Genomic DNA, 26,087 nt, shown 5'->3' with positions numbered 1-26,087 from the left:
ATGGTTAATTTTAATTAATTGTTACTTGGATGGAGAGTTATCTCATTGGCACTCATACCACATCTTCCTATATCTACATATAAATTTGACTTATACATAATCGCACATTATAGGTACCATCAACGTTAACAGTCATACTGATTACGATTGTAAAAACTAACAGGAGCGTTATTATGAAAAAACTTGAATCTGCAGCTAATAAATGACATGTATCTAGTTAACCTCAAACAAATCATCCAGTAACTTCAGTCTTGTAGTTCGAACGAAATCTTAAATACACGTTTGATTAGTTTAAAAAAATACAAAGCATTAAACATTATGAGCCATTACTTCTAATATATTTATCATAAATGTTTATTATATTACTTTCATGGCTGGACTGATTGATAAAAGTATGTATTTCTATATGAACATAGTATATCAATAATGTGTGTCACAACTGACTTGAAAAACTTTTCCCCTTATTGTTGGTTAACAATGTCCTTTTGAAGAAATGCAAGATAGATTTCCAGGAATCTTCTTGTGCTCTAGCATGGTCTTCTGGTATCCCTCCCCATACAAACACAAAACCTGAAAAGATATAAATTCAACTATTATATGAATAAAAAAAGATCAGTGCTCTTCAACTTTGTACTTGTTTGGTTTTCTTTGTTTTTGTTTTAGCTCAGCGTCACTGGTAAGTCTTATGTAGACGAAACACATGTATGGTGTATTAAATTAAGCCTGGTACCTTTGATAACTATCAGCATGTCGAAATGTCCTATTGTGATGTTTATTTGTGTATTTCTCTGTCCGAAATGTTCTTGTATTATTTGTACTGTAGTCCTGTCATCTAGTGTTATTGTTTAAGTGTATATTTAACATTGCCATAAAAGTGCGAAGTTTGGCTAGACGCAAAGCCAGGTTCAACCCACCATTTTTTCTTAAAATGTCCTGTACCAAGTCACGAAATTGGCAGTTTTTATCTAATAGTTCGTTTCTGTGTGTGTTGCATTGTCATTTTTTGTTGCACTTCAGTGTTTCTGTTGTTTCGTTGTTTTCCTCTTATAGTTAATGTGTTTACCTCAGTTTTAGTTTGTAACCCGGATTTGTTTTCTCTCAATCAAATTATGACTTTCGAACAGCGGTTTACTACTGTTGCTTTTATTTAAAGACATATCAGAGCTGTTCCGCCTTCATGTTATGATAAAAGTAAGCAAAACAGACAGCAGAAAGAATAAACAGTAAGAAATACAGAAAATACCATGCCAAAAGAATATTAATTTCCTTAATATGAATACAAATATATGTAGGATATACAAGTTCATCAATGAGATACTAGTAGTTAACATAATCACATAAACTGATTTAAATAAATTCCTGTGTATGCCGAAAGAACAGCATTAGAACGAGACCAAAACAAATGACATCCAGAGGTTAACATGTGGTCTTTAACTATAAACTGGTGTCTACAATATAAAAATTTAAGTAAATATCATTTCTTTATTTTCTTAAATTAAAGTTAACATTAAACATTTTTTCTTCTTCTTGAAAGCAGTATCCTTTTTACTCAACACCATGCTGTTTAAAACACAGTAATGTACTTCGACTGATGCAAGTGTCAAGATGGGTATAGAATTTACTTTCATAAATATATTGTAAAACTATTATATACATTCTCTCACCAAACATTTTGTGAAAGGAAGCTCTGCATACTGGTAAATATGCTGGTTCAATTAGATGCCCTGCGTTAGGATATTTTTGTATAGTCAGTTTATGTTTTTGGTTATCAGGATAGCAATTGTACACCACGTTAGCATAGTTTGGATCTACTGACTTGTCATCCTCTCCAATAATGTATAAAATCTGAACATCTGATTCCCATGTCTTAAAAAAAAAAGTATTCTAACATAAATGATCTAATGGGAAAAATGACGACATATTTAAAAATATGATTAATTGTTCATGTAAGTACTGAATTTATGTATAGAAATCGTTTGTATATGCGACTTTTTGTATTTCTTTGGTTCTTATAACATGACACTGTACTTTAAAAGAACCCGTCAGTATGATATTGTCCTATTTTATGTCATTATGATATATTTCTATTATGAATTACAAAATACGTTGAACCATAAACGTCAAAATCATTCAATCGCGTAGTGGAATTAACTATTTGCGGATTTTTATAAATTCTATATATAACTTTTGGACTATTTTCAATCTCGGTCTATATCTGAAATTTATTCTAACATACTTTTGATTTTTTAACCCTATATGCTAACATTGCCTATGTAAATTTTAAAATTGTTTGTATGATCTTGTATGCACATTGAACGACAAATCTATGTACGTGACGTCTAAAATTTTCTGACGTCAGACACACATATCAATGAATGTGTTTGTAGATAGATGTTTTTGTGTTCTGTTAAATTGTTCCTTTTTATTTTGTTATACGATGATGACTGATGTACCAATATTTTGACTAATTTGTTTATTGTGTCTGTTTAGTTAACGCATCAATGTAAATATAACGGAATTTGATGAGACTGTCATCAAAGTGAGAGGGTTCGCGCCAGGTTTAATCCTCCATTTTCTACATTTGAAAATGCCTGTACCAAGTCAGGAATATGACAGTTCTTGTCCATTCGTTTTTGAAGCTTTTTGTTATTTGATTTTGCCATGTGATTATGGACTTTACGAATTGATTTTCCCCTAAGTTCAGTATTTTAGTGATTTTACTTTTTGCATTCGAATATGACAGTTGTTATCCATTCGTTTGATATGTTTGAGCTTTTGATTTTGCCATTTAATAAGGGACTTTCCTTTTGAAATTTCCTCAGAGGTCAGTATTTTTGTGATTTTATTTTTCACATGTTTTAAACTAACTTTACTAACTATAAATTTTAAAATGTATATTAGAGTAGATTCAGAGTATACAAAACCAGTCAATATGATATACAGTACCACTAATGAATGTACAGCTCACCTTTAGAACATGGTCAGGTTTGAAATGTGTATTCATAGCATCCCAAATATGAATCCCTTCATCTGTATATTGAAATCTTGAAAAATCTGACCTTAAAGAAAAGAATATTATAACTTTACAATTAATTAGACAATAAGATAATAACCAGGATCTTATAAAACAAGGTATTCGTTGTAAATATTGTAAATCTAAGGTGAATAGATAATGAAAGGTTTAAGCTCATTATAAAAGGAATCAAATGTGTGGAGGGATACTAGCCATCATTTAAAACTAACCTTATCTAATATACCTACATATAAATTGGAAAAGGAACATAACATGCACGGCTGACTCCAGTAAATATAACAATTCCCCGGGTTTTGACGTTGTCCTTTACTCAAGCTTACTGGTGGAAATTCTTGTTCTATATAGCTTATTTTTATTTGCATGTTCAATAGATTATTTTTGTTTGCATGTTCAATAGATTATTTTTATTTGCATGTCCAAATGATTTCGATGGTTTAGAGTTCATGCTATGTAGATTGATGAAAGTGTAGCATAGTAGACATAGGATATGCATATGTAGCTGAAATATGAGGTTTCTCAGCTGATGTCATATATGTCTGTTTGAATCTGTTATGTGCTGTCACATAAAAAATTGAGAATGAAAACGGGGAATGTGTCATAGAGAAAACAACCCGACCAAAGAGCATAAAACAACCCAAGGCCTTCAATGGGTCTTTAACACAGCCAGAAAAGCGTGCTTCATCTACCTCCTAAACAAAAATGTGTACTAGATCAGAGAAAATGAACGTCACACTAAACTTCAAAACACATAAATGAACAGAAGTTAGAAATAATTTTTAAAAAACTAAAAAAGGATAGAGGCTCCTGACTTGAGACAGGCGCATAGTGCAGTTGGAATAAACATGTTTGGTGATATTTCAACTACCCCATTATACCTCTAGACAATACACACTAATACGCATTTTAAAAGAAATTCGAGTCCGATGTTAGAATATATAGGTAACAGAAAAAACTTAGCAAAATGACAATGATACATAAATGATAATTGTTATCAAATGTATCAGGATTATAATTTAATACGGCAGACGCGTTATATAAATTAGCAAAAGACTACTAGCATGCAGTTACTGACATGCCATCTCCAGACCTCAATTTACGAGATTGAAAGATTATGTCTCCATCATATCAAAATCAAGTACAATCCCTCCCGTGAGTGGTTAAGTAACATACCATCATATTAAAATATACTGGTATGTGAAAAAAAGGACCCGTATCATGCAAACAACATTTTAGTTTAGAACAAGAGTTTTCAAAGGTACCAGGATTATAATTTAATACGCCAGACGCGCTTTTCGTCTACGTAAGACTCATCAGTGACGCTCAGATCAAAATAGTTATAAAGCCAAACAAGTACAAAGTTGAAGAGCATTGAGGACCCAAAATTCCAAAAGGTTGTGCCAAATACGGCTAAGATTATCTATTTCTGGGATAAGAAAATCCTTAGTTTTCGAAAAATTCAAAGTTTTGTAACAGGAAATTTATAAAAAAAATTACCATATAATTGATAGTCATGTCAACATCGAAGTACTGACTACTGGGCTGGTGATACCCTCGGGGACGAAACGTCCACCGGCAAATGTGTTTATTTCCTGACGCCAATACCCTATACTAGTAAGTGAATCAATATTGATTTCAAAAAAATTCTATCGAAAGTGACCTGACAACAGTAGCGTAACTATATCCCTTCTAAATAAGTCTATTTAAAGTTTTGGTAAGGTTTTGGGGTGAATGACAACATTTTTGTGCTTGATAAATAATATTACCATAAAAGATTGGGTGTGAAATATCTGAACGCATAACATGTTTTCATGTTGGTTTATATTTACGGATGATGTCACGCTTTAAATGATAAAATTTAGAAATGCTCTGATAAAGGAGTAGGTCCGGTAAGGGCCGATTTTGGCCTCAAATTTCAAGTTCATTAGACGAAAGATTTAAGACACTTTTTAAACACTTAAGTGTCTATTTTAGGCGCGTCTGGCGTACAAATTTATAATCCTGGTACCTTTGATAACTATTTACACCACTGGGTCGATGCCACTGCTGGTGGACGTTTCGTCCCCGAGGGTATCACCAGCCCAGTAGTCAACATTTCGGTGTTGACATGAATATCAATAATGTGGTCATTTTTATAAATTTCATGTTTACAAAACTTTGAATTTTACGAAAAACTAAGGATTTTCTTATCCCAGGCATAGATTACCTTAGCCGTATTTGGCACCACTTTTTGGAATTTTGGATCCTCAATGCTCTTCAACTTTGTACTTGTTTGGCTTTATAACTATTTGGATATGAGCGTCACCGATGAGTCTTATGTAGACGAAACGCGCGTCTGGCGTACAAAATTATAATCCTGGTACCTTTGATAAATTATAATCCTGGTACCTTTGATAACTATTTACACCACTGGGTCGATGTCACTGCTGGTGGACGTTTCGTCCCCGGGGGTATCACCAGCTCAGTAGTCAACATTTCGGTGTTGACATGAATATCAATAATGTGGTCATTTTTATAAATTTCCTGTTTACAAAACTTTGAATTTTACGAAAAACTAAGGATTTTCTTATCCCAGGCATATATTACCTTAGCCGTATTTGGCACCACTTTTTGGAATTTTGTATCCTCAATGCTCTTCAACTTTGTACTTGTTTGGCTTTATAAATATTTGGAAATGAGCGTCACTGATGAGTCTTATGTAGACGAAACGCGCGTCTGGCGTACAAAATTATAATCCTGGTACCTTTGATAACTATTTACACCACTGGGTCGATGCCACTGCTGGTGGACGTTTCGTCCCCGAGGGTATCACCAGCCCAGTAGTCAACATTTCGGTGTTGACATGAATATCAATAATGTGGTCATTTTTATAAATTTCATGTTTACAAAACTTTGAATTTTACGAAAAACTAAGGATTTTCTTATCCCAGGCATAGATTACCTTAGCCGTATTTGGCACCACTTTTTGGAATTTTGGATCCTCAATGCTCTTCAACTTTGTACTTGTTTGGCTTTATAAATATTTGGATATGAGCGTCACTGATGAGTCTTATGTAGACGAAACGCGCGTCTGGCGTACAAAATTATAATCCTGGTACCTTTGATAACTATTAGTTGATTCAATAAGTATATATAAAAGATTTTTACTGATTTGCTCATTAAAAATACCCCAATTCTAGCTTAAATATGAAAAATCTATCAAATTTGCCAAAAATTGTCACTTTTCAGATGGTTTTTGTCAAAAATGAAAGTGGCCGCATCCGTGTTCATCCTCAACCTTTATATATGTCATGTATTATCATCAAATACAACTTAAATTTCAATATTAACAATGAACACGAAAGCGGCCACTTTCATTTAAGACGGAAACCGTCTAAAATATAACTAAAATGCTAAAATTGTGAAGATTTCAGTAATTAAGGATGAATTAATGATGCTAGTACCCGATATATGTGCATTGTATTGTCAAACACAGCCCATATTTATTTAGCAGAAGCTCTACGGTCCAATAAATAACTAAAAGTATACATTTTAACAATTTTGTAAAACTGCTATAATTTGGGGTCAAAAAGGGGTCTTACTGAACCTACACCTTTGTGATATTGAAAACCCTGGTGTAAATCTTTTCAGTAATACAGAGATTACTTTCTTTAAAATCAAATACTTTTCTACATACACGACCGAATTAAACAATTTGAGATGTATACAAAAACCATAAGACGGTGACGAGGGAACGTGACCATCTAAAAATGGACATTAACAATAGTAAATGGATATTAACAATAGGAAAGGAATAATGTTCTCTTTTATCATATTTTTTTTGTATTAAGCCTCCTGTTAAAGATACAGATATTAAGATCCTGGAAGGGTCGGTGTGCATTGTTAGTATTGGCTTTATTTAAAGTCAGTTCAATAGAATAAATATCTTAAGTGTACGTAGTGAATTCGTCATTATCGAGAGCCAAATATCTGAAGTGTTAATAAATGTTTGTATCATATATTGGTTCATTGAGTCCTTGCTGATTTTAGTCATAAATTGTAAATCGTAACAATATAGAAACAGGTCTACAATAAACGGTGGAAAGTTAATTCTAATTGTAATTCCAATAACTTAATGATATACGGTGTCTCCAGGGCAAACAAAAATGCTATATTGTAAAAATAAAAATGCAGTTATCGTTTCAAAGCAGGTTCAATTGACATACTTTTTTTATTTGTTGTTACTAAAAATGATATAAAAAAAGTTTGAACATATATTTGCCTTCTAACTTTTTAAATGCACATTTAATTAGGAATGCAAATTTTCAAAGCTAAAGTAATATCACAAAGATACTGAACTCCTAAGAAAATTCATAAAAGCTGGTTTTATAGTTAGCTAAACCTCTCACTTATATGACAGTTGCATCAAATTCCATTATATTGACAACGATGCATGAACAAAACAAACAGACATAATAGGTAGTGTCGCTCACCTTGGTCTTTGTGCATATTAAACAAAGGACACAGATGGATTAATGACAAAATTGTGTTTTGGTGATGGTGATGTGTTTGTAGATCTTATTTTACTGAACATTCTTGCTGCTTATAATTGTCTCTATCTATGATGAACTTAGCCCAGTAGTTAAAGTGGAAAATATTTTGTAAAAACTTACCAAAAGGAGTAGGTTCAGTAAGACCCCTTTTTGGCCCCAAAATATAGCAGTTTTACAAAATTGTTAAAATGTAAACCTTTAGTTATTTATTGGACAGTAGAATGCTTCTGTTACATAAATATGGGCTGTTTTTGACAATACAATGCACATATATCCGGTACTAGCACCATTAAGTCATGCTAAATTACTGAAATCCTCATAATTCTAGCATTTTAGTTAAATTTTAGACGGTTTTCGTGTAAAACGAAAGTGGCCGCATTCGTGTTAATCCTTAATATTGAAATGTAAGTTGTAATTTATGATAATACATAACATATATAAAGGTTGAGGATGAACACGGATGCGGCCACTTTCATTTTTACCAAAAACCATCTGAAAAGTGACATTTTTCGGCATATTAGGTAGATTTTTCATATTTGAGCTTGAATCGGATCGTTTTTAATGACTAAACCTGTTAAAATCTTTCACATAAACTAATTGATTCAAATAAAATAGACACTTAATTAAGTGTTTAAAAAGTGGTCAAAATCTTTCGTCAGATGAACCTGAAATTTGAGGCCAAAATCGGTCCTTACCGGACCTACTCCTTTACAAAACTTATGAAAATTGTTAAATATTGACTATAAAGGGCATTAACTCCTTAAGGGGTCAATTGACCATTTTGACCATGTTGACTTAATTGTAGGTCTTACTTTGCTGTACATTATCGCTGTTTACAGTTTATCTCTATCTATAATAATATTTAAGATAATAACTAAAAGCTGCCAAATATTCTAAAAAAATACCAATTCATGGGCAGTAACCCAATAACGGGTTGCCTGATTGGTCTGAAAATTTCAGGGCAGATAGATCTTAGCCTAATGAACAATTTTATCCTGTAAGATTTGCTCTAAATGCTTTGGTTTCAGAAATGTGAGCCAAAAACTGCATTTTACCCTATGTACTATTTTTAGCAATGTCGGACATCTTGGTTTGTGGGCGGGGTCATCGGACACATTTTTTGAACAAAATACCCTAATGATAATTGTAGACAAGTTTGGTTAAATTTGTCTTTATAGTTTCAGAGGAGAAGATTTTTGTAAAGATTACAAAAATTTACGAAAAATTTTTAAAAATAGACTATAAAGGGCAATAACTCATTAAGGGGTGAACTGATAATTTTGGTAATGTTGCCTTATTTGTAGATCTTACTTTGCTGAACATAATTGCTGTTTACAGTTGATCTCTATCTATTATAATTTTCAAGATAATAACCAAAAATGGCAAAATTTCCTTAAAATTACCAATTCAGGGGCAGCAACCCAACAACAGATTGTCACGTTCATCTGAAAATTTCAGGACAGATAGGTCTTGACCTGATTAACAATTTTACTCCTTGTCAGATTTGCTCTAAATGCTTTGGTTTTAGAGATATAATCCAAAATCTACATTTTACCCCTGTTCTATTTTTAGCCATGGCGGCCATCTTGGTTGGTTGGCCGGGTCACTGGACACATTTTTTAAACAAGATACCCTAATGATAATTGTGGCCAAGTTTGATTTAATTTGGCCCAGTAGTTTCAGAGGAGAAGATTTTTGTAAAAGTTAACAGACGACGACGACGGACGCAAAGTGATGAGAAAAGCTCATTCGGCCCTTCGGGCCAGGTGAGTTAAAAATGTCAAAAATAGGGGTACAGCAGTCACCATTGTGGTATAATCTTCATCACTATAAAAACAAATAAATATGAAGCAAAGAAACATATAAAGGCATATATCAAATTTAACAACCTCATTATTTGCTTTTTTATATTTTACGATTTTATCTATCGTTGTTAAATCCACCCATACAGAATTGAAAGGTTTTGAGCACTGGGGTTGAATCCATCACTCTGACAGGCACATGGTTAGGTTAACATTAACTATGATGTAGACTCGCGCGTTTGACGAGCATCAGTTCGTATATAGTGTAGAAAATCAAAATTTCGAACAGATTCAAAATCTAGAATATGAGCATGCAATTTATCAAGTACTTTCTTCGAATTTTTGACAACCTAAAAGTTATTAATTCCACTATTTTCAAAGGCAGCATTTAAACAATTTATTAATGTATGTTTGTAACTATACTGCAACGATTTGCTAATGTATCATATATCCGTGTGCCTTTGATACTTCTTTGTTTTCTAGCAATGTGCCGAATCCCAGGATTTTTCAGTATACGGATATAGATAGTAAACTGCACATTGCTAGAAAACAAAGAAATATTGATATTAAAATTTTAATCTGCTAACCGAGTCCCTGTACCAACTACAACCATAGAAGAACAACTAATGTTGCAGTCTCCTGCAAGGCGTTAACATGTCTGGGCGCTCAACGCCGCAAAAACATTTGGCAACAGCAAAACAGAAGAACAAACTGTCAAAATCTGCTGTAAGGCGCTTATTACATCAAGAAGAAAAAAAAGGGGAAAACACAAAACACACAAAGTAATAATGTAATGAAACTTGCAGTTGATGACAGCTAGTTCAATGCCACTTAACGTTTAGATAAAACCATGGTTTTTTTTCAGACAAATGCAGCGTACTGCTTTCTTATGTACTTACTCAACAACGTTTGTAAATGGACCCAGTGGAAAATATGAACAAAATGGAGTTCCGTTAATGTTTACAACAGATTTCACCTACAAATAAATAAATAAATAATGATATACTTAACATAATATCTGATAGTTACAGCTTAGCCAAGAAGCTAGTGAAAGATTGTAAAAAGTCTTGTGTATTATGCAAAACAGAAATAAAAATGTGCATAGTCAGTTTTATGTTTTGATAAAAATAGAAATGAAGATGGGAAATTGATGTTCACAAAAAGTGTAGATAGAATATTTTTGTTTCCATTTGATTTTCTATAGTCCTGTTTGAAATAATAAAATGTTGGGGTTAAACAAAATAGGTAGTTATATATTGCAGTCACCGTTGTTTAAGTGTAGGGGATCTGCATGAGATTCAATACTTGGATTTTGCTTTGAGAAAATGAAGGCATTCTTTGATACTGCTGATGTTTTTTTTAAATGTACCATTTGTTTGTCCCACTGATCAAATTTAAAATGGGTAGGACAGAGATCTAAAAATCATAGTTAAATCCTGCCCCAAATTCATGTGCCTGCCAAAATAATCTAAGAACCTCTTTATTGGTTGTCTTTTGTATTATCTTATGTTTTGTGTAGTTTCGACGATTTGGTGTTTATGGTAGCTCTGCAAGAGTTTCAGTAGATCTATTAGCCACTTTCTTTAGATTTGGGAAGAGTTTGATATATTGTATTGACACCTGGTTATTGTTCACCTGAGATGTCTATGTTGGGTCGATGTACGCCTTTAAATTCGCATATGATTTGGATAATATTGCATGCTGATACTGAAGGTCCTTGATAGTCTTTTTGGTTCATGTACATGTATTTTTTTTATCATGGAAGATGTATAAATCCTTTTTATTCGTATATAGAGAGTAAGAGCTGTAGTAAGTATGAATTCCGAAACGGGCGTTCTTATTTCTCAAAGAACAAGAATGTGTCCATAGTACACGAATGTCCCACTCGCACTATCATTTTCTATGTTCAGTGGACCGTGAAATTGGGGTCAAAACTTTAATTTGGAATTAAAATTAGAAAGATCATATCATAGGGAACATGTGTACTAAGTTTCAAGTTGATGTAACTTTAACTTCATCAAAAACTACCTTGACCAAAAACTTTAACCTGAACTTCGCACTATCATTTTCTATGTTCAGTGGACCATGAAATTGGGGTCAAAACTATAATTTGGCATTAAAATTAGAAAGATCATATCATGGGGAACAAGTGTACTAAGTTTCAAGTTGATTGGACTTCAACTTCTTCAAGAACTACCTTGACCAAAAACTTTAACCTGAAGCAGACGGACGAACGGAGGCACAGACCAGAAAACATAATGCCCCTCTACTATCGTAGGTGGGGCATAAAAAGTCAGATGTGTATGTTGATATGACACTTAAAGAAGCTACATTTATAGGTTGATGTCACACTAAGTTATGTTATACTTATGTTAGTGTAGCATTCATGACTAATCTGAGTTTAAAATACAGGAGTAAAAGAAAGTTACAAGCTACTGTACAGTGCTTGTATTTCTTCAGTTTTCTTTCGAATAATTGTGTTTAAAAAGATCTCAGAATCTATGTATCGCTATTTCAAAGGCAGATATTTCTCCGTTTCAATTGTTTGGTTAACTCACTTGGGGACATTCCACTGACAGCATCAATGCTATTTCAGCACCCTTTGATACACCAAGAATCCCTACACCATTGCTGATAACGTCGGAATGGTTACTAAACCAATCAATGGACTCCTGTAGAAAAATACATTTTCTATGAACATTCCATGGTAAAATAATGAAAATAAATAATAAAAAGATAATCGATAGCATCATCCTCGGAATAAGCAGTATCATCAATCTAGCAGCTTCAATAGCATTTGCATTTTATAACTATAAATTCTTTTTCAATATCCAAGAAAATTTGAAAAAACAGTAAAAGTATGATAAAAGCCATACTTCAATGGTGGATAATTATGGTGTTCTCGAATTATATCATAGCTGTTTTTTCTTCAGTACATACCTTGAGGTAATCAAAATTAATATCAGTCATACTTTCAGGCAAATCTTCATGCTGAAAGTAAGGCAAGGCAAACACAATAAATCCCCTGGATGCTAATATGGCTGCACGGAACTCTATCAGTCCACCTGCTGTTCCAAACATGTCAATTACTCCAGGGAATGGACCTGGCCCTGAAACGGCATGACTATATTAGATTAAAGACGAACATACTGAAAGAGTTAAAACAACACAAATACGGAATTCTCAGGGAAATTCAAAACGAAAAGTCCTTTATAAATTGGGAAAATAAAAGCTCAAACACATCTTTACGAATTGAAAACAACTGTCATATTCCTTACTTAGTAGTGCAAGCATTTCCTTAGTTAGAAAATTGTGGATTAATCCTAGTTTTATAGCTATCTAAAACTTCTCACTTCTCATAAAGTTCCATTATATTGAAAACAATGTGAGAGAAACAAATTGGGGTACAGCAGTCAATGAGTCCTTCATGTATGCATGCAACCATATCGAGTAAATCTTTTTATGAACTTTATATTTCAACTTCAAATTGTTATCTTTTAACTGTGTTTATGCAGTAAACTCTATAAAAAATAATACAAAATTCAAAAAAGGATACCTTTATAATCGGTTTGAACTGAACAATACGAGTTTCATTCAAATGCTTATCTATTTTGAAGAGTAATCAAATTTATCCGATGAATAGATATATGAAATATGTGTATAAAGATGCATTAAATAAGAATCAGTAAAATACCTGAAGGAGTAAATAAAGTTCCCCTGAGTATTCCATCTCTAATTACTTCTCTTTTCACGGACTTGTGCAAAAACCATCTTTCAACTTCCGAAGAGACTAAAGGTTCTTGGCTTATATTGTGACAGTCACTCCAGGAATAGTGATCCTCGAAAACAGATAAATTGACAACTTGTGGTGTTGTTACGTCACGTTTTAGGTACCTCAAACCTTTTTGCTGACCAGGATCTGCTGTCATACTCCAGAATAAGCCCATACCATCAACGCCTATAAAAATGTACGAGAGTTTTTCTATTAGACGTTTACTTTATAATCCCAATTCTATGAAAGTATAAATGACATGGTCAATATGGTCAAACTAAATGTGACGAAATAGTGGAAACCAACAGTTAATGTGCAGTATAGATCAATGAATCTTATAAATAATGGGTACGCTCATTCTGTAACTTTTATAATAGTCCAAGCTTTATCAGATAACATATAGACAAAGTTATACATGGCTAACCCATCATTTATTATCATTTTGCAAGCAATTTAGATCTGCACTTTCCATTAACGTTTTTGTTCTTCCCTCAGAACTATGTCCAGCACATTAATTAGGCCACATGGCTGGCAAACTGGGCTATACAAAACTATAACTTTCGTTATTAGAGTTATGCCTTGCCTCGTCGGTACATGTCTATTATTGTAACACAGTACATGAAATGGACACATTTTTACACAAGACTATAAATACACTTTTCCTGCTAAGATAACCAATACTTTCTACAGATTACATAGATAAATTAAAATTAACCATAAAACTGTATTCAATTCAACAATGTGTGACCAAATCTGTTCTGCATGTAAATGCTAATTTAATTGTGAAAAAATAAGTTAAATAAATTTCAAATATAAAAAAGAAGATGTGGTAAGATTGCCAATGAGACAACTGTCCACAAGAGATCAAAAAGACACAGACATTAACAACTATAGGTCACCGTACGGCCTTCAACAATGAGCGAAGCCCATACCGCATAGTCAGCTATAAAAGGGCCCGATATGACAATGTAAAACAATTCAAACGAGAAAACTAACGGCCTTATTTATATAAAAAAAAATGAAGGAAAAACAAATTTGTAACACATAAAAAAACGACAACCACTGAATTACAGGCTCCAGACTTGAGACAGGCACATACATAAATAATGTGGCGGGGTTAAACATGTTAGCGGGATCCTTACCCTCTCATTAACCTGGGACAGTGGTATAACAGTACAACATAAGAACGAACTATAAAAATCAGTTGAAAAAGGCTTAACTCATCAGATGGACAAAAATACAAGTGGACGTGGCCGGGTACTTGTACATAAGTTTATTTATATGGACAAATTGATCTTTATGGAATAACATAAAAGACTCTAAGTATAATATAAAGGAAGATATTACAGTTATATTTTCACACTGGTATCATCCCGAGACTCCCATACCAAAACGAGGACAATTAAACGTGCTAAGAGCCCAATATTGATATACTATACATGTATCATTGTAAAGGATATTTTATCATCACCTGTATATGTTCCCAGTAGCGATGGCTGTTTATCAATGAAGACATGTCCACTAGCATCTGAAATGAAACACGCTGAAGATGAGAATGTTGATTTTACTTCAGTAACTGATGTTTTCACTGTAACTTTCTGTTGTGGTGATAGTCCAGATATTGTTATACTGATTTTGTCATCCACTAGCGGTTCTTCTGGGTAGACTTTAATTTCCATAAGACAGCGGATAAATATATTGTTATAAATCTTGGGAAAGTCAAACAGTAGATTCTTAACTTGCCTTCTAAACATCACATATTTGTTGTACTAATACATACGTTAACCTGAAGGAAAACAAAATACAAATCTGAATCATATAGTCATTATTATGTTTAATTTCATTTTTTTATATTATAATTCAATAAATAGAAAAAAACTTGACTAAAATTGATATATTTAATCAATAAGTATAAGCATTCCAGAAAAATAGTTAATATTTCCAACGTAGGTTAAAAGAGTTGTGTAAATGTATCTATTTTTTCTGCCCGTTTCAGGCTAAGTTTGTTCTCAACAAAAGTCTTAATGATGGCCTTTGACCAACAGCACTAGTGCTCAGTGTGGTAAAAATTTCTTTATTTCAATTCAAATATCTACAATTCATAATGTAATGGTTCTCATCATCAATGTCATTTAAGTCACAGATTCGGCAGACTCTGTTTTCTCCCAGTAAACACTGCCACCTACAAGACTCAATTGGAAGATGGCAAGTATCACATCTTTATTTCCACAATGCATAATTGATATTACGAGGTAAAATGAAAAGTATTTTAAAAATTCGATAAAATATTATATTTAAGGCGATTCTGCAACAAAAACAAAAGCATCTTTGGTAAAAGAAGAATTTTGAAAAAAATGACTCTCTTATGGATCCCTTTAATTTGATTGCAAGGCTTGTACGTGCAGAGAATATTACTGAGAGAATATGGCACTGTCGGAAATTATCTGATTAATATTACATAAGATGTGTATTCATATATACCACACAGCTCACAAATCACGTCGTGAGAAGAGGGGTTGCAGTAAAATGCAAACAATCTAAGCATAAATTAAGAAAACATAACTGCGCCTCATTTGGGCTGATGGCATGTTATAACCCTATTAAATGATTTATCAGGTTATAAAACATAATTATTCAAAAAATTACACTGAAGACAAATTAGAAAAGACACAACATTTTGTAATCAACGATACATTAACATTAAATTGAGAGCATGTTTATGTGAAGGCAAAACATCTATAATTTACGATCACATGTAAAATGAATTAGTTCTATTTTGATGTTGATGATTGCAACAGTGGGAATACTGTCTATATAATGTATAGAAACACTGTTTGATAGCTCTCAGTCACAAAATATTTGAATGGATTGAAAGTCGTTGAGAGACGATGCGAACAGACGATAACGGGTGACATTGTAATATATATTCCATTATTTTTTTTTCAGTTTTGGGACTTCGTGTTCCCTACACTTAGGCATAACATATACCCTGTTCTTTATGCGCTACCAGCTCTCTTATAGTTTTTGCATTATCAAATCGTATTCTGATCTTTATGCGTCCCCATCAAAGGCTTTTACCAAGTTTCTAATATTATATCTGATATTAAAAGAAACAAACAAGGTATTTCGTATTAAATCAAAATCCTGGAACCCTTGATAACTATTTACACCACTTGTTCGATGCCACTGCTGGTGGACATTTCGTCCCCGAGGGTATCACCAGCCCAGTAGTCACCACTTCGGTGTTGACATAAATATCAATTATATGGTCATATTTAAAATTTCCTGTTTACAAAACTTTAAACTTTTCTAAAAACTAAGGATTTTCTTATGCCAGGCATAGATTGCCTCAGCTGTATTTGGAACAACTTTTGGGATTGTGGGCCCTTAATGCTCTTCAACCTTGTTACTTGTTTGGCTTTTTAACTTTTTGATCTGAGCGTCACTGATGAGTCACGGTAGACGAAACACGCGTCCGGCGTATTAAAGTAAAATCCTTGTACCTTTGATAACTTTTTTTTTATCAGAGTTGATTAATTAACCCGAGACGTTTCTCACTGAAAATTAAATAATTTCATTGCAATCCTCAGGTGCAAACAATCAAACACTGATTAAATGGATATAACATTGTGTTCATCCTATTCTGACTCTCTTTACTACCCCCCCCCCCTTTTTGCGCGTTAGTTATTAGAAAACGGAATTTCATGAATATCCTGTGCATACAGAATTGTGAAAACAGCTCCTGCTTTGCAAGTATGGTACGTCTATCATATTTTTTTTTATCATGGTTACCCCGCCATGATTTGAGGATTTGAAGGTTCTATCCAATTTACGCGTTTAAGTCTTTTGACCGATTTAATCGAACGCTAGACAACTATATTATTAAGATGAACTGAGATAACTATATGACTATTATAGTCTAAGAGAGGAGTACATTTTGCAGCAAAAAGAATTCTTCCATCCATTGACTTTTTCGGAATTATGACGAAGAAACCATTATTGCTTGTTAATGTCCGGTAGTGGCTTATATTTCGTGCATATTCAGGACGAGACCAAATGAACACATAATGCAATAGGTAGGTTAGCCGTGACGAAAGACCAGAAATTTGATTTGCAAGTGAAAATGAGAGTATAAATATTTGGAATTGGATTGGGGCAGTAATTTTGCCTTGCAACAACCACCTGACAGGTTCCACACACTGTCGTTGCAAGGGTTACCTGCACGGGGTATCGTGAACACTTTGTACATTGTTAGATCCTCACATTAATATGCATACATAAGTAAGTTATCATGGTCCATTGACCAAACAAGTAGTAGTTCTCATTTGAACTAAGACTTGTTATAACATCGGCACGTTGTGGACACAATTCCTCATAAATGGTTCATGAGATTTGGACATTGTTGTGGCAGGGACATATTAGTTTATAGAAGATGTTCAACATACACTTACGCAAATGGCCTGGCGTTCCAAAGAGTTTTAGCAGCATTGGTTTGTACAGCACCAGTTCAAAACTTCAAATTTTTCGAAAAACTAAGGATTTTCTTATCCCAGGCATAGATTACCTTAGCCGTATTTGGCACAACTTTTTCGAATTTTGGATCTACAATGCTCTTCAACTTTGTACTTGTTTGGCTTTATAAATATTTTGATATGAGCGTCACTGATGAGTTTTATGAAGACGAAACGCGCGTCTGGCGTACTAAATTATAATCCTGGTACCTTTGATAACTACTAACACTGTCTTCTATTACAAAGGAGTTTAAAGTCAACCAACCCAGACAAGTTATGATGCTAAGAGACAGTAAAGATGACAAGGTAAAAGAGACAAATGTTGATGAAGATCATAGTTGTAATTGGTGCGATAAGCCGGCAAACCTATAACATGTTTGTTGTCTTGCAGGACAGCTCTGAAGGATGGTAGATATGCATGGCGCCATGACCAAGTCCTTCGAGAGATAGCAGCAGTCTTTGACACACACAAGAGGAAAAAGACTAAGAAAGAGAAGGGGCCAATGTTCATCAACTACATCAAAGGAGGTGGAGAGTCATCCAGAAACACATATAGCAAAGTCAGTGATATTCTAGTAACAGCAAATGACTGGGAGATGCAAGCCGACGTAGGGGGAAATATCCCATTCCAAAGAAAGATTTTAACAACAACCCTCCCATCAAACATTGTGCTGTGATCCAGACAGGTCATTAATGTAGAGCTAACAGTGTTATGGGAAACAAGACTGGTAGAAGCCCATTAAAAAGCTTACCTCCACGACAAATATGTTGCTCTCCCCCGGGTAAAGCCCAAAACGACATCGTTTTTGTATGTAAATCTAATTACATAAACTGCTTGATAAATGAATTAGGTATTGACAATTTGCATGGTAACTCAACATATACCCTCACAACAATTACTAAAGAGGAAATCCGGGATAATCATAGGTCTGTTATATGTTCCTTTCAACTGAAGATGAAGGACTGGATCTTCCATCACTGTATTGGATACCTAAATTACATAAGTGTCCTTACAAACAACGGTATATTCTTGGTCTTCTATGTGCTCCACGAAACCTCTTTCTCAATTATTAACATCTATTTTATTAGCAATCAAAGCAGGGCTTCAAAGTTATTGTGAAACTGCCTTTTTGAGAGGTGGCGTGAATCACATGTAGATACTAAAAAATTCCAAAGATCTTTTAGAGTACATACAATCTAAGACTCTTTCATCTGGCAATAGTATTAAAACATTTGACTTTTATACACTTTACACAAGTATTCCCCATTACAAACTAAAAGACAAATTGAAAGAGATGGTATTGCTTAATTGCATATAAAAAGTGGCGAATGTAGATACAAGTATCTTGTCTTGGGGAGGGATCAATCTAGTGGAGCGGCGATTGTTGAAAAAGTCGCTTAGTTAACGATTTTAAATTACCTAAATGATAGTTTAAGGTCTTAAATTGTTAATCGATTATTCAGCTTTTGAAAAATGTTTGTCGTAAATATCAAATGTGGTACAATAGTACCAGGATTATAATTTAGTACGACAGACGCGCGTTTCGTCTACATAAGACTCATCAGTGACGCTCATATCAAAATATTTAAAAAGCCAAACAAACACAAAGTTGAAGAGCATTGAAGATAAAAAATTCCAAAAAGTTATACCAAATACGGCTAAGGTAATCTGTGCCTGGGATAATGACGTTAAAAATAGCCTTAACTGACATCACCCAATTTGCATTGAATACCCTACTGTTGATTCGGTAGACAACTGTCATAGCAAACCCGTTCTAAAAAATACTTTGTGAACCAAATTGGTAAATACAGTTATTCTTGAACATCATACAATATAAGGACATTTCCAAATAGACCTATATGTAAAGCACAATGCATCTGGAAATGGTTGAAAAATAACACTGAAAAATCATCGTTTTCCACATCGCATTGTGTGCACGTGCAGTATAGGTGTATTTTAAAGGCACAAAAGTAAAGCCGCCTTTTAATACTTCAATCGACCCGAATTACTTTTTGAAGTTAATTCTTAATAAAATAGATATTTGGCTAAATATTTGCTTTTTATCCAGATTTCGAGTCCGAATATTTGTCACAGATTTACCGACACTGTTATAGTCCCACATTCAGCGATTTAGCGAAGGTCATTTGTAGTCATTTTCAAGCAAATTATTTGTTCAATTTATAATTTCCGAAGCCTTGTGATTAATTTTATGTTGTTTGGTATTGTTGCTAATTCCTTTTTGCTGAATTTAACTGGGTAAATGAATATCATTGTAGGGTTTGTTTGGTTTTCAGGTGTGTTTGATTTGTTTTTTATTCAATCAAATGGACAATTTGACAGTCTCGTTAAAACTGGTCCCGCCAGATGCCCAAAAAAAGGAGAGTGGATGTCGGTGTTGACAAATGCATAATCTGTGATTCTGTTGTTGAAAATTTTTTATAACATCAACAGAAACTGAAAGAAAAATTCTGATAAATGCTGCAGAAAAGATGCGTGATGATTTTTTCGGTTATTTGAATGAATTCTGCAAAAAAACAGCATGTGAACTACCCGTATTTAGGTATCATAGGTCATGTTATAAAAGCTACACAAGTAAGCAGAACTTAAAATCAGTATCATGCTCTTCAGCTGAAAAGGATACACAATATATAAATTCCGATATATCTAATTCTTTGGTGCCTGAAAAAAAGTGATCACAATACACCAAAGTATCTTATTTGCCAAAAAAAGTCATAAAAGAGTGAAAACATTACATACAATTTCATCTGTTTTAAATGTTAGTCAATCTTAAAGATGCTGCTGTTAGAGCATGCGACGCTGAAATGATTAATCGAATTGAGCAAGCCAATTTGCTCAATAATGCAGTGTATCACGCAGCATGTCTGACCACATACTTGGCCTATAGACCAAAATCCACTGATAAATCTGCGTATGATTTGGCATTTGAAAGAGTAGTTGAAATTATAGACAGAGACCTTTTTGTGGTAAAAAGTCTCTTGTATTGTCATCACTTTTGATAATGTATTAGTCTTTTTACCTGATAAAGTAAATAAGACTTACTGTAATTCCTCTTAAACTTAAGGCTTAACTTGAGAAGCTCTACAAGGATGCCATTGTATTTTTTGCTCAACAAGGACAAGGTAGATCTGGCATTGTATTTGCTAGCGATATTTCCATTGGAGACGCTGTTAAAGCAGCGAATAACATCTAAGCAGAATTAGAAATGGTTGAGATAAAAGCCGACTTAAAGTACATGTAGCTCCACTAAAACCAACGAACAAACCGGTATGCAAGTACTTTATGAATCAGCCTCAATATTAAGACACAAAATGGAAAATGTTTATATATCTTATTATTATCCTGCAAGTGACGATATTGACATTAATACCGAAACGATTGACGGTAAGAACACATTTCACTCAATGGCGCGTGCTATATTCCAAAATTCAGTTCTACATGGAACACTCGGATTTAGTATCAGACAACTGTTTGAACGAAAACAGGACAAATAATTAGTCTATGACGAAAAAGTATCCTCGCTGATGCAGTGCCTACTCTTTACAAAACCAAAAATAAGAGGCGAACCGTCGCGACGTCAAAATGCACTTGAATTTAAAACACTTGGAAAGATCCAATCGGCCAGACGCCAGATATGTTGTCGGTAATTCGTAGAATGATATGCAGAGGGATCTGTTTTTCCACATGGATTGTCTAGTAATTGTACCGAACAACTTGTTTCATTTTGAAAAATTAAGCCAACCCAAAATAATGGCCTCCCCATGTGCTTTTGGTTGGAAAACTGCGTAGAATGACAAGTTAGAGCCAGTTTTCTCTGAGGGACAAATGACATCAGACTTTCTACAAGATCTAATTTGTTCGTGTAAGGGGGAAAACATGACAGGCAGCATGTGTTTGCAAGGAACAGGGTCTTCTTGCACTGATTTATGTTTTTGTTAAAATTTAGGTAGTTGTAACAATGTCCAGGCAGAATCAGCCGACATAGCTGATGACACAGATGAAATAACATGAAAATAGTTCTTGTTGTAAAGTTTTGTAAGTTTATTTTAATTTGCTATAATTTTTTTGACGTTTCATTAGGTATGAAAATAAACTCATCATGGACACCAAAACGGTCATGTCGCAATTTTTGAATTTGTTCTACAACACGCTTGCAATTATTGAGTCATATATCACTCCAATAACTATAATATTATATGAAAAGGTATCTTGTATTGAGATAGTTGGAATTCATTTTAAAGGGGCACTGGCTGTCAAATTCATGGTCACAGATTTGTTTCAAATTCTCATATTTGATTTATAACAATGTAAAACATTTATCCAAACTACCAAAAGTCCAAAAGAAACAGTTTACAGAGCATGGGGTAGAGAATATGTAGGTTCGTTTCGTGTGAATTTTAGTCCAGACGCCATCTAATTAACTATCGATTTGACCTCAAATGACCATATAAGCGAGGTAAACATAATAAAGATATGAATAGATTAAACCAACACGTGCAATTAGATTTTTATAGGTCTGTTTGATTTTATTTTATAGATTAAACATATATGTTTCTCATTGTTTTTAACCGTATAAGAATGATTTTATATGGATCGTATAAGTAATCAAATGGTTTACCGTAGTTTCACTTTCATTGTTGACATTCTTTTTCTTTAAAAATAACCAGTACACGTACAATGCATGCGTTGTCAATCTCTAGCTAGGGGTTAAACTGAAGTTTACATGAATACGGATTTAATGAGGTCGACAGATTCACTTGCAAGTGAATTAGCAAATATCAATGTTTCTTCGCTTAATTTGATAAAATTGAACTATTTTGGCTGCTAAAAGCGAATTATTATTTCACTATTTCACTTTCATTATTGATTTAACAAAAAAAATCTTACTTTAAATTTTTTATATATCTAGTAGCTAGTACCCCTTTAAGAAAACTCAGTGACATGTCGAATCTTTGAAAACTAAAAGGAAATTTAACATGACTGCACATTTTGTTTGATTTATCAACTATGCATTTCGAATACTCTTTGGAAAACTTTTATCCTAAAGTATTCAAGCAGTGCTATTTGTCGAGGTCAACTATCAATGTTATTCTGTTATTGGTTTTTTATTAGGCTTATAATTTGTATACCACGGACTACCTTCAAAAAAGTTAAATAAAACGTTGTTCTGACGTCATGTTCAAATATGATAAAGATTTTGTACGAACTAACGCATTTCTACATAATGCTACTCATATAATTTATTGAATAGATTATTAATTTTGAAAAATATCAATGGTATTGTTTCTCCAGATGAAAATAGGATTTTTCAAGTGATGACTTTTGACATTGATTTTCGGTATAATTGTACCAGATTTTATATTTACGACACATATTTTCAAAAACTACACGATTTCAGCTTTCCAAAGAGCTATTAAACTCCCGTGAGGTATTTAGGTAATTTAAATTTCTAAAATTGTCCTCTCCACCGCTCCACTAATCTTACTTTGTAAAAAATCACTCTGATTCAAAAAAAAAAATTCTCTGAAACTGACATTATCAAGATGCTTGATTTCTTGTTTGACAACGTACTTGTTACGTTAGGAGGACGTGTTTTTCAACACTGGGAATATCAATGGGAACCAATCGTGCTCCTCTTCTTGCCGACTTGTTTCTTTATTATTATGAGGCTGACTTCTTACAAGACGTCTTAGGAAGAAAGATAAAAAGTTAGCAATAACCTTTAACTTTACGTTCCGCTATATAGATGATGTTCTCTCACTAAATAATACAAACTTTTGTAACAATGCCGAACGAATCTATCCAATCAATGTAGAGATGAAGGATACTACAGATACAGTTAAGTCTGTCTCATATCTTGACTTACATCTAGAAATTGACAATGAGGGTAGGTTGAAAACAAAAGTTTAAGATGATTTCAGCTTCCCAATTGTGAACTTTCCATTCCTATGTAGCAACATTCCAGCAGTGTCTGCATGCGGAGTATATATCTCCCAATTGATAAGATATTCCCGGATGTGTATTTCCTATCATGATACCTTGATAGAGGGTTGCTGCTCACAAGGAAGGCATTAAACCAAGAGTTCCAAATGGTGAAGTTGAAATCATCCCTTCGTAAATTTTACGGATGGTTGGTTGACCGTTATGGAATAACTGCACAGATGATATCGGATATATTCCTTATGTCATAACTACAATACTCTTCCCCTTTCACGAATGTGACCTACCGAATTAGACTATTTACCGGATTTGCAATAACATAAGTAACACGACGGGTGCCACATGTGGAGCAGGGTATGCTTGGTTTCCGGAGCACATGAGATCACCCCGGTTTTGGTGGGGTTCGTGTTGCTAAGTCTTTAGTTTTCTATACTGTGTCTTGTGTACTTTTATTTGTTTGATTGTCTTTTTTTATTTTTTAGCTATGGCGTTGTCACTTTATTTTCAATCTTTGAGTTTGACTGTCCCTCTGGTATCTTTCGCCCCTCTTTTGCAAAGAACCAGGAATTGGTAACCGACATTCAAGAGAAGAATTAGAGGACATGGTATTTCCAGTGAAGGTAGGCTGGAGAGGCTTTGTTTCTCAAACGTTTTGAACAGCCTTTGGGGTCACTAGGACTAACTGGACAAGTAAAGAAACATGCTTGGTAGGAAAAGTTGGGAGACGGGCAGAGGAAGATTCTGGTAGGGTAAGAAGTAAGAGAGAAGATAAGTGGAAAAGCTAGCTGGTTCCTGTCCGAGTCGGATCAACTCAGTCGGGCACCCAAAGGAGATTGTCGAGGACAGTGTCGAAACAGTCAAGGAGAGGGTATTCATCTGATGATGGAGCCAGCTAAGCAGTAGAAACACTGTATTTAAGGTACGCCTCTGGTTGTAGCCTAAAATGAAAGTGTGCATGTATTTTACACCAGGTGTATTTCCTTAGCTGTATATAGCAAAATTTTTCGGAATTTCGGTCAACTTCTAATTGGTATTTTAATCTGAGCGTCACTTTTGTAGACGACACAAGCTTCTGGTATACAAAATTCTAATCTTGGCATCTTTGATGAGTTTATGATAAGGAAATAATAATTAGCCCATATTTGTTGTGCCTGCAACATTTATGTAGGGGAAGAGATAACTAGCCATCCCATTATTCGGTGGTGTGCACATTAAGGTTCAGTCTGTTGTTAAAACCTTTCTTTTAGCTTCAATAACTCTGTCATACTTTTTATGGAATTTTGTGTAATTTGACAGAACCTTTATCTAAGACCAAACGCCAATCCCATACAAACTGTCTTCCTAATGCATATCAAAAGCATAGTATTTTACTCTTAGCTTATCAAAATCTTTTCAACTAATATTTGTTTGCACCTTCTATTGTTAAACCAATCCCTTAGATACATGCCATCACCAGTGCAATGGTATTGAATCAAAATCATAAATGGTTCATTGGAGACTATCAAGAGTTTTAGTACTTAATATATTTTCTACTTTCTATCCCATACTTATATATGTCTTCTCATTTGCCTATAACCCATAAAAGTTCAGTAAACCTTCATTAATAGAAACACAGGTTCATGTGTGTCTACTTGAAGGATTAAACAATATATTGTCAATATAATTGAGAATGGAAATGAGGAATGTGTCAAAGAGACAATAAACCCGACCATAGAACAAATTAATTTCATAAACATTTTACCTTATCAGAAGTGCTCAACAATTGCTTAGAACTGCAATTTTGATAGATTTTGTCGATTTTTTTTAAAGAATATATGAATATTTAAAAATGAATAAACCAACATCAATATTTGATCAGTACAAGGTATACTGTTTTTTTGGAACAATACATAAATCTACCTATGACCCCAAAACATTTACCTTCATGACATAAAATATAAATTTAACTTATCCTCTTCCAAGGTCTTACACAGTGAATACACACTCTTCATTGTTGCCAAACAGTAGGTCACGTATAGATATGAAATTCATAGTACTGTTGTGCGTAGTTTAACCTACATTGAATTGACTCTATAGGTAAATATGGACCCGTATATGAGACACACTCACAGAGTGACTCCCCTGGTCTCCGTGACTGGAAATGTAGCAAACAGCAACCCCAAAATCTCTTCTGCTATGTGAAGATTCAAATTTAGCATTTACTTTCATCACTCTCAGAATCTGACCAGGCATAATAATTAATATGTGTGTTTATATTTTGTTATTCAGTCGATTTGAAGGAGCAATAAACCTTATGTTATCTAATATCGACTTTAAATAAAACTTTGAAATGAATATGAATTGCATTGAACTTACCTTTTCACAGTTAAAACGTTCTGTTGTGTTTATCGACACAAATAATGACCCCGTGACCTCTGAACCTCTGGTAGTATAAAATTACTCTTCGACTGAAAGGATACGACTTCAATACGCTTTCTAAA

At 33.7% G+C, this 26,087-nt stretch overlaps 1 protein-coding gene across 2 annotated transcripts; it reads right to left on the bottom strand.

Moving 5' to 3' along the window:
- Positions 1-316: 316 nt before the first annotated feature.
- On the bottom strand, positions 317-26,087 carry LOC143067950 (acyl-coenzyme A amino acid N-acyltransferase 1-like). Of its 2 annotated transcripts, none has more exons than XM_076241616.1 (9): positions 25,963-26,087; positions 14,609-14,923; positions 13,060-13,323; positions 12,306-12,475; positions 11,924-12,037; positions 10,265-10,341; positions 2,969-3,059; positions 1,665-1,866; positions 317-570 (listed from the first exon to the last, which is right to left on the bottom strand). In XM_076241616.1, exons 2-9 carry the CDS (start codon positions 14,889-14,891, stop codon positions 434-436), a joined length of 1,338 nt encoding a protein of 445 aa, XP_076097731.1. In that variant the 5' UTR covers positions 14,892-14,923; positions 25,963-26,087; the 3' UTR covers positions 317-433. The 2 variants fall into 2 exon arrangements, with proteins under 2 accessions (XP_076097731.1, XP_076097732.1); XM_076241617.1 differs by lacking the exon at positions 25,963-26,087 and adding an exon at positions 25,528-25,655.

The sequence above is a fragment of the Mytilus galloprovincialis genome, chromosome 3 (genome assembly GCF_965363235.1).
Source record: "Mytilus galloprovincialis chromosome 3, xbMytGall1.hap1.1, whole genome shotgun sequence".
Classification (NCBI taxonomy): domain Eukaryota; kingdom Metazoa; phylum Mollusca; class Bivalvia; order Mytilida; family Mytilidae; genus Mytilus; species Mytilus galloprovincialis.
Note: the sequence above shows the minus strand (reverse complement) of the source record. Positions and strands in the feature narration are given on the sequence as shown.